The following is an 11,796-nucleotide window of genomic DNA, read 5'->3' on the forward strand; positions in this document are numbered from 1 at the left end:
TATACGAATCGACTGATAATTCATAATCATCATATATTTTGTTACATTATAAAATTAGAAGTATTGCTTATTGTCACTTCAGATTTGGATAAGCTGCGAACAGCTCAGGTGAGGAGATAACGGTGATAATGGCGGGAGGTTAACTATTCCGTTACAATTCCAACTTGACGGCGTTAAAGGCCATAACTCTTCCTCTTCCCTTACTTTCTTCACTCTCTTCTCTCAGGTAATTCTTCCCCTGCATCTCCAATGGAAAATTCAGTATTGCTTTACTTCCACGCATTGTAAATGAGGCTTTATCGTAAGCCTTAGCTGCTTCAATTGCGGTTTCAAATGTTCCTAACCAAACCCTAGAACCACGTCGTTTTGGATCGCTGATCTCCGCCGCATACTTTCCCCAGGGCCGCCGTCTCACTCCTCTGTAATGTTGCTTCTTCTCTTCGATTTTCGAAACTATTGGATTATTCGATTGAGTCGAATTGCCGAAATCGATCCACTCGAACTTCTTCACCCGAGGTAAATCAATTTTCAGTGAAGGTTTCCTATCAATAACTTTACTCGATTCAAACTGAAAGCATTTGCTTTTATTTTCCTCGTAATCGGAGCTTGAAATCGACGGCTCCGATTCGATTTTGATGAAATTTGTTCTGTTATGCTCTGAATTTGCTGATTCAGAGCTCGAATTCGAAATTTCGTATCCAAATTGAAAGAAATCAGCGGAGAAAAAATCAAAAGAATTCAAGCTACCCGTCGCAGTATTATTACTAAACTCACTAGTACTAGTACTAGTTAGTTCCGCCCCAAATTTCAAAGTTTTCGGGGAAAATTCTCCCAGGAGATGATTTCTAATTTCCTCCAGTGCAAAATATTCATTAAAACATTCCATTACAAATCCAAATTGAGAAAAAGAAAAGATAGAGAGAAAGCGAAAACGAGGATGAATATGTTGAGATGGCCGAGTTGGTCTAAGATGCCAGATTAAGGTTCAAATCCAATCTTAACAATATTTTTCTGCTTAAAAAAAAAAAGTGAAGAAGAATGAATTTTTCAATGAAGCTTTGTAAGTGCTTAATGAAGAGTGGATAGGGAACTGGAAAGATATATATATACTAATGAAGATAAGGAAATTGTCTAAAGATAATTTTGTTTGCTATATAGTTTGAAGGTTCCTCTCTGGTGCTTGAGGTCTACGAACGAAGCGTCGGTATAGAAAATTGACTTCAACAATTTTCAAAGGATTGGGTCTCCTTTTGTTTCTGAAGCGTTGGATCAGCTGATTTTTTGGAAGACAAGGAAGATCAACGGTGAAGATTTGTCATGAGGTAAATTTAACCACGTTGTCCTTTCAATTGTTTGTTTGTACGGCCCAATTCTCAAATTATCAAATCATTCGTACTTTTTAAAAATTGTTGTCTCATTTGTCATTTTAGAAGTCGAAAACTAAACTTATTATTCTTTTCTCATTTTACCCCTAAAAATAATTGTTTTTAAAGATTATAAACATCTCAATTAGGGCAAAACAGTCAAAATTCCTCCAAATTAATACTACTTTTTAAAGGGTGTAAGTTGTGGCATTTTTCATTAATGAGAATTACAAAGAAAAAAGTTACATATTCATCCTCTCGGATTGATGGAGTAGATGAATGCAAAGTAAAAGTTCACATTCATTCAAATGACGGTTTGTTAAAATGTAACTTCTTAGATGAAAAAATTTTAGCTTTTCAGAAGATGTGAAGTTACTTGTCTTTATGAGAATTTTGTCATTAAAGCAAGTATCACGTCATTAACCCCATTTGGCTTCTTACGAATGAAAACGTAGATGATGCGCCTATTTAAGGAACATCATTTGTGAACTAAATACACACCAATTCTCTCATTATCTCAAATACTCTGTCCTTCCTTGGCTTCCTTTCTTTGTGAATTTCTGGGCAATTATTTTGTGCAACTCCAAACTTCCAACCACTAGTGCAAGTGTTTGGGAGTGCTGTGGAACCTTGGGGAGTGACTGGCTATGAACGATATGCACCGGAGTCGGGCCAAAAATCGCTTTCAAGGCAGTGGCTTGCCACGACACAGCGATCCAAAATGATAAGTTGATTCTATCCTTTTGTTCAATTTTCTGGTTGATATTGTTAATATTTCCAACAATTTGAAAGCGATTTTTCCTATACAATATTAATCGGTAGTATATGGAGAGGTAAAATAATTTTATACATATTATGGTGATGAAAGGTAAAATACTTTTATATCTTCTCTAAAGAATGTGGTCATGAAAACAAAAAACTAATGGATTGATTCCTTATGATGGATGCCTTAATTTAAAATGTTTGAAATTGACAAATGTTTGTCCATCATAAACAATTACAAAGAAAAAGGAAATAAATTACAGAAGAATACATGGTGAAACATCATAAAGTTTCATTAGTTTACACATTAAATGTTTGGAGTTATGGACATGGAAAAATTGAGAGTTGTGATTGTTAATTGTTATTAAAGATAGAAGTTGAAAAAGAAATGTGAGCTATGGAGGTCTTTTTAAGGAGATATGATTTACATCTTTAACTTTGAGTTAATTGGAAACCATTCATGTTTTGCAGTATCCTTGAAACCGTCTGATAGCACAGTTTCAGGAAAACTAATAAATGAATAGTGAATTAATGCCAAAGTTAGATTACGAATCTTGCACTTGGTATACATGAAGGAAACCGAGAGAACAATAATTTTCTTTGGGAATGTAATTGTCATATTACAACGAGAAGACAAAGACAACCCCAAAAGTGCAAGGAAAAAAAATGGCAAAAATCGAGTTCTATTTTCTTACAACTCCACTCTTATTTACTTATGAATTTACCCTTGTGTTGCATAAAAAATACTAGTGATATAAATGTTAGGGTAGATGATTCATTTTGTGATGATCTTAAAATGCCTAATATATATGATATGCTTATGGTGATATGCAATTTCATTATATTGTTTAACGTGAATTTGTTGCATAATAGATCATGTGGAGTTTAACTACAAGTTATGGAATGATGTGAAATATTTAAGTTGGAAGGATCACATCTATACTTGATCGGTGTTCTATAATGTTTTGACTGTGTGAATAAATGGTATTTACATTTAACTCTTATCTTAAGGTTGGTGAACCTTTGTGATAATTTTAATATTTCTTGTGAAGTATGTTTGATAACTGAAAATGTGAATTTATCTAGATGTTGTCTCTTCCAAAAGAAAAGGCCTATATATATATATAGACAGGAACAATCATCCCATCAGATGGCTAGCTTAAAATGCTCCAACGTATGACAATCAATGAGATTAAAGAACAATGAGAATAAAGAGACTGATGTCTAGGGGTGTACATGGATCGGGTTGGTTCGGATTTTTTAAAGACCAAACCAAACCAATTGCATCGGGTTTTTAAATTTATAAACCAAACCAAACCAACAAAAGTCGGGTTTTTCAACCTCGGATTTTCTCGGTTTTTTCGGGTTGCTCGGGTTTTTCGGGTTTTTTTCCGGTAACGTCTTCATACAAAACATATAACTTATACTTCAAATATTTCTTTAGTCCTAGTAAGATACAACGATCTAATAAAGATATTTATTAAGAAAATAACACAAAACGTGATGAGAGATGACATTGTACTAAAATATTCAACGAAAAAAATTAATGAAATTGCATAAAATAAAATTATCATAATCTAAAAGTACTAAGTCATGCTACAATAAATACAACTAATTTATAAGGCATGTAAAAAATGATCATAATCTAAAAGTACTAAGTCATGCTAAAATAAGTAAGACTACTAAGTATTAATTACATGACTAAGTATTAAAGAAAAAAATAAAATAAAATTATGCATTTTCACTTTCTGAACTAATATAAAACTAAAGAATAGATATTAAAATTATTGGCATTCCAGTGTTAGATATGAATTTCTTTTGTTAGCATTAGTATTGATTTGATTTTTGTTGAGTTTTATTTGAGTTACTAATATCATTGGGCTATAAAACTTATTAAACCATTCAAAAGTCTAATTCCAAGCTTGAAATAATATGTTAAAAGACAAAAAATTATGAAAAAGTTAAAGAAACATTTATAAATTACATTATAAATAAATATTTCTATGTATAAAATGTGTTTGAAATTTTATAAATGTAATGTCGGGTTGGTTTGATTCGGTTTGACTTTTTTTAGTTAAAACCAAACCAAACCAATAGTGTTCGGGTTTTTTTTTTAAAACCAAACCAAGTCAAACCAAACCACTAGTCGAGTTTTTTTCTCGGGTTGGTTCGGATTATCGGTTTGGTGCGGTTTGTCGGTTTGTCTATCTGTTACAAATCATATTCTCAACATTATGTAACTGTCATTCAAGGCTATTCATCAATGGACAGTGACCATTTGAGTTAAGAATTCAAAGGCTATTAATGGCTAGTTAAATGTGGTTTGTTACAAATGCTAATAAAGGGTCTATTATAATAATGGCTATTAACCATGGCTATAAAAGGATAAAGAATGTGTTAGTAAACAATGAGCTTGTTGTTAATACATCTGACACCCGTGTTTATTCTTGGATGGTAGGATAATATGAGCCCGTTTGGATTGGCTTATAAGTTGCTTATAAGTCGTTTTCAGTTTTTTTGAGTGTTTGGCTAGCCAGCTTAAAGTTATTTTGTGCTGAAAATAAGCTCAAAAAAATAATTGAGCCCATTTGACTTAGAGCCCGTTTGGATTGGCTTATAAGTTGCTTATAAGCTGTTTTCAGCTTTTTTGAGTGTTTGGCTGGCCAACTTAAAGTCATTTTGTGCTTAAAATAAGCTCAAAAAAATAATTGAGCTCATTTGACTTAGCTTATCTAAAGCAGCTTATAAGCTGCCAAAAAAAAATAAGTTAGACTATCTCAACTTATTTTTTTTAGCTTATAAGCTGTTTGCAGCTTATAAGCATAAGCCCATCCAAACAGGCTCTTAGTTTATCTAAAGCAGCTTATAAGCTGAAAACAGCTTATAAGCCAAAAAAAAAAGTTAGACTACCCCAACTTATTTTTTTTAGCTTATAAGTTGTTTGCAGCTTATAAGCTGTTTAGCATAAGCCCATCCAAACAGGCTCTATATTATGATTATATGTCTGTATGTGGATGACATGTTAATATTTGGCCCTAAGTGTGAATGTTGTTAATGAAACAAAGAACTTTTTATCTTCTCAATTTGAAACGAAAGACTTAGGAGAAGCGGATGTGATTTTAGGGATTAAAATGGAACTGCTAATGACTTCTCGTTATGTCAGTCTCGCTATATTGAGAAAATATAGGAAAAAGTTGATTGTTTTGATGTAGTTCCTGTGAGGATTCCCTATCATTCTAGCATATATCACTTGAAAAAGAATAAAGCTTCTAATGTTTCCCATGAATTATACTCAGCTTGATATAATTTATGATGTTAGCAGATTGAGCAGGTATATTCATAACCCTATTTGAATGCTCTTCATCATTTGTTAAAGTACTTGAGACGTACTCGTAACAACCTGATATTTTTTTCAAGTGTTTAAATTTAATTTCTTATTTTTAGTTTATTTAATTTTAGCGGGTTTTGTATCGAAGCGGACCATTACATATTTATATAATATGTATGTATATTTATTATTAGAAATATTGTATTTATTTATATGATTTTAATATATGAAATGGTGCATGAATTAGTTAAGTAAGTAAGTGGGCCAAGCCTACTACCCCTTTTATCTGTGCACGTTATATTCCAAAAGAAAGAGGAAAAATAGAAGGAAAAATTATTCACTTATTTCTAACCTAGAGGGGAGAAAAAGGACGAACAGAAGGAGCATTGTCAGTTAATGTTGAAGGAGCAGTGAAGTTTCATTTTATTTCCATCAAATACAAAGGCAATCAGGTATAGTACAATTAACTTTTATATACTCCTACAAGAAAGTATGTTGCAGAAAGTTTAGTTTAGTACGGTAGTGTTTGGCAAGAAGTTATTGGAAGTCAAAGATTACCCTAATAACTAGAGGGGAACCACGTGATGATAGAGATTGTAGGATTGATTATAAAATTGATTTCAAGGAGTGGAATTTGCTTCTTCTTTTGTGCAAATTTCGTACTGCAATAATGACTGCTTTTGGATTTTTTTTTTATTTTCTTTCCTTTTGTTATTTATACTCTACCAACATTATTATTATTATTATTTTGGGATTTTGGTATGACGGCTTGAGTTCGCAGTACAAGAATTTAAAAATAATGTCAGTTTTTCATTTGATATAAATTTTGTAACCTGACTTCCTTGATTTTTTTTCTTTCAAAAAGTTCTGCTTAGTCAACTTTGGCAAGGTCTTAAAAGTTATACAAGGTTCAACTTAAAAGAATAGTATTTGCATAAATCTTAATCACTTAAGTGTGGGACTGTCAGATTAGTTAGTATATGAGAAGTGGAGAACCGCTATCTTTTGAATAATATAAGGACTAGAACACACAGACATATATATAAATTTGTTAGGTAAATATGTATTAATACACCATTTCCACTGTTTAAGAGAATTAGGGAAACGAGGTATATAATGTTGAGATTTAGTTCTAAACCCAAAATTATAGGATTAGTTTTCTAGACTAATTTGGATCATTCATTTATAGTATTGAATAGATTGAGGCTATCAGAGATTGTTTGAAGAAAATTTGGCACTTTTGGAGAGGTGGCGTTCCGGTTATAAGGCAAGTGATGCTTAAACTCTTAGTTTACTTGCTTTCATGAAAAAACATATGTTTTGTGTTGTATGTATGCATTTAAACCGTTTAGTTCGTGTGAGTGGGCAAGCATGATCTAAATTGGATAATTTTCAAGTTTCCAAAGTAATGACCGTATGAGTCTTTTAGCGAAATTCGCTTAAATAGATACTATTTATATAAATGTAAAGTTTAGAATTTGTATTAATTGGATGTATGTTCCACTTATCATATCTTTAGAGGGGCACACTTCCATAGGTCCCATTGATGTTCACTGAGAGATAGATGCTAGAATTTTAAGTGACCCGGGTAAGATGGGGGTAAATAATGCCCTCTCCGGAAGACGGGGTAAGACATAGACAAATACGTACTATGTCCCGTGAGCATAAATTCAGATTCAATGTAGTGCATCTATTGCTTGTCAGGGTAAGATGGGGGTAAATAATGCCCTCTCCGGAAGACGGGGGTAAATAATGCCCTCTCCGGAAGACGGGGGTAAATAATGCCCTCTCCGGAAGACGGGGTAAGACATAGACAAATACATACTATGTCCCGTGAGCATACATTCAGATTCAGTGTATTTCATGTATTGCTCGTCCGGGTAAGATGGGGGTAAATAACGCCCTCTCCGGAAGACGGGCTAAGACATAGGTAAATACGCCATATGTCCCGTCAGCATAGATTCAGATTTAGACTATTTCATGTTTTGCTTGTTTATGCTTCATGATTTCAGCTTTAGCTTAAGTGTTTGTATATATTTGATATACTTGTACTGTGTAATTGCTTTTATGCATTATCAGGGATTTCAAAGACTTGCCCCAGGGGTAAGCTGAGAGTGTCGATGATCTTGCTGGGTCTTTTAGACTTACGCTTGTTGATGTTGTATGTGTGCAGGTGTGGTTAACGTTGACCAGGTAGTCGATACTTGATTCATTCCAGCTTTGTTCAGTCCAATGCAGTCGAGATGAGCCACCATTCGATCATGGCAGCCTCTTCTTCTTTAGTTGACTTAGTAGTATTCCGAGCTACGTCTCGTACTTTTATATTCAGACTAGTAGTTCCATGACTTAGACATTTGATGGGGTTTATGGGGAAGACTCAGTATTTGTATTTCGCTTCCGCACTTTTCTTTATATTATGAGACTTTGCGTATTATTCATTTTATTCGTTAATTTTCGCATGATTAACTTAGAGAGTTCGTCTTATGGGTAGAAGCTCGAAAGGTGCCCGGTCACGGCCTGAGTGTCAGATTTGAGTCGTGACAGTACTATTGATCGGCGTTTGCATTTTAATAAATTCTTGTTGTTTTAGAATGATGTTGTGATGCAAGCTGGGTAACTGACAACGATGAGGCTAAGAATCCGAGTAGCTGAGAAATCTATTGGCAGATGTTTCATTGTGAAGGAACAAGCTATACTAGACTCTTTACATTGTTACTCACAGGCGGCAATTGGGATTGCAAAGAACAGTGTGTACAATGAAAAAAAAAAGGAGACACATATTCGCATCAATCATGGTGCCGTTAAATAGTTGTTGAAACATGGTGTTATTTTCTTGGAATATGTAAGTTCCAAAAGAATTTTGACGGATCAACCAAGAGTTTGGTAAGGAAAATAATTCTTAAAAAACGTCGAGGGGGATATGGCTAAAGCCCATGGATTGAGGTAATATGGTGGATACCCGTTTGTGGTCAAACGAAGCCATATAGGCCGTCAATATGCACTACATATCCTATCCCTATGGCGTGTGGTAGTGTTTTGTAGGGTTGAGTTTTACTCTTAATCCATAACTTGTTGTGGGGGTGCCTTTGAGATGCACTTGATGGATTTACTTGAGTTTTACTCTTAATGTTTCCATAACCCGTTGTGGTGGTGCTTTGAGAAGCACCGGATGGATTCACCGCTTGATATGAGAAAGGTTGAGCTTATTTTTGCTCTTAATGGTTCCATAGCCTTGTGGTAGTCTATGTTGAAGATAGACTTGATGGAATCACCTACTTGAGTGTAAAGGTTTGGACGCCATTTATGAAAAACTTGGGTTGTTTTTCTAGAGCATTCATGAGACTCAAGGTTTGGTGCATGGCCATAAGAGCAGTAAGTTGTATCGCAGAGTTTGCACGAAATTAAGGATATGGTATGTGTTGTGGGGGTCTCAACTCATGTCCATTTAGTTCAAGAGTACTTCACTTTGTGGATATTGGTTGTTGCCTCATTTCACTACATGTCAATTCAAATCGAAAGATATTGATACTTAAGTACATGTTCCTTCGTTTTGCCTAGAAATTAGTCCTATTCTTTTGACTTTGCATTTGTGGGGGATTGTGGCATTTTTCATTAATGTGAGTTACAAAGAAAAAAGTTACATATTCATCCTCTCGTATTGATGGTGTAGATGAATGCAAAGTAAAAGTTCACATTCATTCAAATGACGGTTTGTTAAAATGTAACTTCTTACATGAAAAGATTTTAGCTTTTCAGAAGATGTGAAGTTACTTGTCTTTATGAGAATTTTGTCATTAAAGCAAGTATCACGTCATTAACCCCATTTGGCTTCTTACGAATGAAAACGTAGATGATGCGCCTATTTAAGGAACATCATTTGTGAACTAAATACACACCAATTCTCTCATTATCTCAAATACTCTGTCCTTCCTTGACTTCCTTTCTTTGTGAATTTCTGGACGATTATTTTGTGCAACTCCAAACTTCCAACCACTAGTGCAAGTGTTTGGGAGTGCTGTGGAACCTTGGGGAGTGACCGGCTGTGAACGATATGCACCGGAGTCGGGCCGAAAATCGCTTTCAAGGCAGTGGCTTGCCACGACACAACGATTCAAACTGATAAGTTGATTCTATCCTTTTGTTCAATTTTCTGGTTGATATTGTTAATGTTTCCAACATAAGTGAAAAACACAACAGATAATTTGTGACAGAGAGAATACTCATATTTCATTCCTTTATTAGGGATTTCCAATAATTGGGCAAGAAATTTGGAAGTGCTAGTCATTATTAAGCAATGTTTATTGCCTTAAGCAGGTAAAAACACAAAATTATTAAATCAGTGACATATATTACTAGTATTTTTTCAGAGAGATTTTGATAAAGCTAATATACATATTAATATACATATGACGCGCGCTAAGTAGTTTTTTTTTTTTTTTTCAAAATCTAATACGATGCTAACATTGAAAGATACAACTTAAATTTTTTAAAATAGAGCACGAAAAACCTTGGTCCATGAGGGTACTTGTAAATGTTTTATACTCATTTGAGTAAAGTGAAGCTTGTTAGCCAAGTCCAATTCTTATATTACTAACATGGTAACGAAAGTGACTGGAAATCTCTCTTTAAATATAAAAGTTGCGAACACAAAGTTTCACGATTATTAAAGAGGATATTTTTATTTGGATCCGCCAATTAAATATTAAATGGATTGAATGAAAGAAGTTCCTCAATTGGATCATGATTGATGTTTCCTTGCCTTTGAAGGATATTAACATGAAGGAATTTAAGTTGTATATACATCGTTAGTGTAAAAAAAAAAAAAATTATAGTATGAGACCACCTAAAATATATTTATGAAAAAACCTTTTAAAAATAAAATAGACTTACCTACTATAACAAGTAAATAAGGTCTAATGATATAAAAAATAGTTATATTACAATGCATATAATTTAAACTCTATGAAAAATGGCCTTTGTAATGGCACAAGTTGACATTCGCAAGCAGACAAATATGGAAAGAATCTTGAGTTTTAAGTAAATTTACACGGGAAAGAATTCTGAAAAGAAAAGGAATGATTGTACTTTGGCATCAAAAGATTTTTGAACATTTCATAATACACACGTTCACACAGAGTTTCATCTGAAAAAATCCCAGGATTTTCTTCCTCCGCAACGTTCTGCTTTTTCTTTCCTTTTTCGGTTTTGACTTCACAAAGTCTATTATATATAGTTAAAAAGACACGGACTCATTAAAAGGCAAATACGAAGATAACTACTAAGTCACATATACTAAAATACAAACTTGGTCCTTTCTATTGCCTCTTCGGGAACATCCGATAAAATTGGAACAATTTGGAGAACTGTGCAAGAATGATACATACAAATTGAGAAATGGTCCTTTGTATGGCGGCAAGGTTAAATTGATAATTTGTGAGCTTTGGTTACAACTCTTCCCTCTAATTTAATTATTAAACTATTAATTATTAATTATATAATTAAAGATCACACAATATTTTCGTTACTTTAATTTTTAAAATGGTTCCTAAATATAATTATCAATTTTTTAAAACTGTGAGCAGCAGAGAAAAAGAGTAGAAGTTGCTTAGGTTTATTCACTGATTTAATGATCTTGATTGAGCTTCTATTCTAACTGAGTTTTTCATGATCTTGAGTACAAATGTTGAGTTAGCTTTGGTTGAATCATGATGTTAGAATTTTGAGTTTATGAGTCCTGAATTTTAGAAAAGATAGCATACTGAAATCTGAATAAATTATTTATATAGCACAAACACAAAGTTTGAATCAAAATTACTGAGTTCTGCCGAATTCGTAAACGGCCTTATAGTTATTAACTCTTTGAACAATTCAGGAAGGAGTCAAATGGTCGTGTATTGGTTCGTATTACGTTAATGTTAACTAATTGCAACGGTCTTTTTCTCCGCAACCACTCTCATTGAATATTGTTATTTACATTAATCTAGAATGATTAGGTAGGGGTTTAGTAGGTTTGACATCTTCTTGTGCTTTTTGCTCTAATTGCCAGGAGAAAATTAGTTTAATATAATTACCTCATCAAATACAAATGCAAGGAGGCCATTGCGCACACACCAATTTTAGAAAATCAGTGGTAACAAATTAGACTGGTACTTTACACCAACTAAAGGAATTGAGAAATTTATGAATTTACAAATTTATTTTCAAGCTTTTGATTAGTCTTATAGTTCATATGGCGATAGTGGAAGTCAATCCGTTTATTTCTTAAATGTTAATCCACGAGGTAGAAATGAATAAGTGATATACGAAATACTAACGACAACAACTTGTTGTACTAAAAGAACA

At 33.3% G+C, this 11,796-nt stretch overlaps 1 protein-coding gene across 1 annotated transcript; it reads right to left on the reverse strand.

Annotated features, from left to right (window-relative positions):
- Positions 1-1,082, reverse strand: LOC132638177 (ethylene-responsive transcription factor 5-like). The gene has a single exon (XM_060355146.1). It carries the CDS (start codon positions 884-886, stop codon positions 152-154), a length of 735 nt encoding a protein of 244 aa, XP_060211129.1. The 5' UTR covers positions 887-1,082; the 3' UTR covers positions 1-151.
- Between the last annotated feature and the right edge of the window lie 10,714 nt (positions 1,083-11,796).

This window comes from Lycium barbarum, chromosome 4 (genome assembly GCF_019175385.1).
Source record: "Lycium barbarum isolate Lr01 chromosome 4, ASM1917538v2, whole genome shotgun sequence".
NCBI classification, from domain to species: domain Eukaryota; kingdom Viridiplantae; phylum Streptophyta; class Magnoliopsida; order Solanales; family Solanaceae; genus Lycium; species Lycium barbarum.

Coding starts and splice junctions, on each gene's coding strand:
- LOC132638177 (XM_060355146.1), bottom strand. CDS start 886: ATGGAATGTTTTAATGAATATTTTGCACTGGAGGAAATTAGAAATCAT.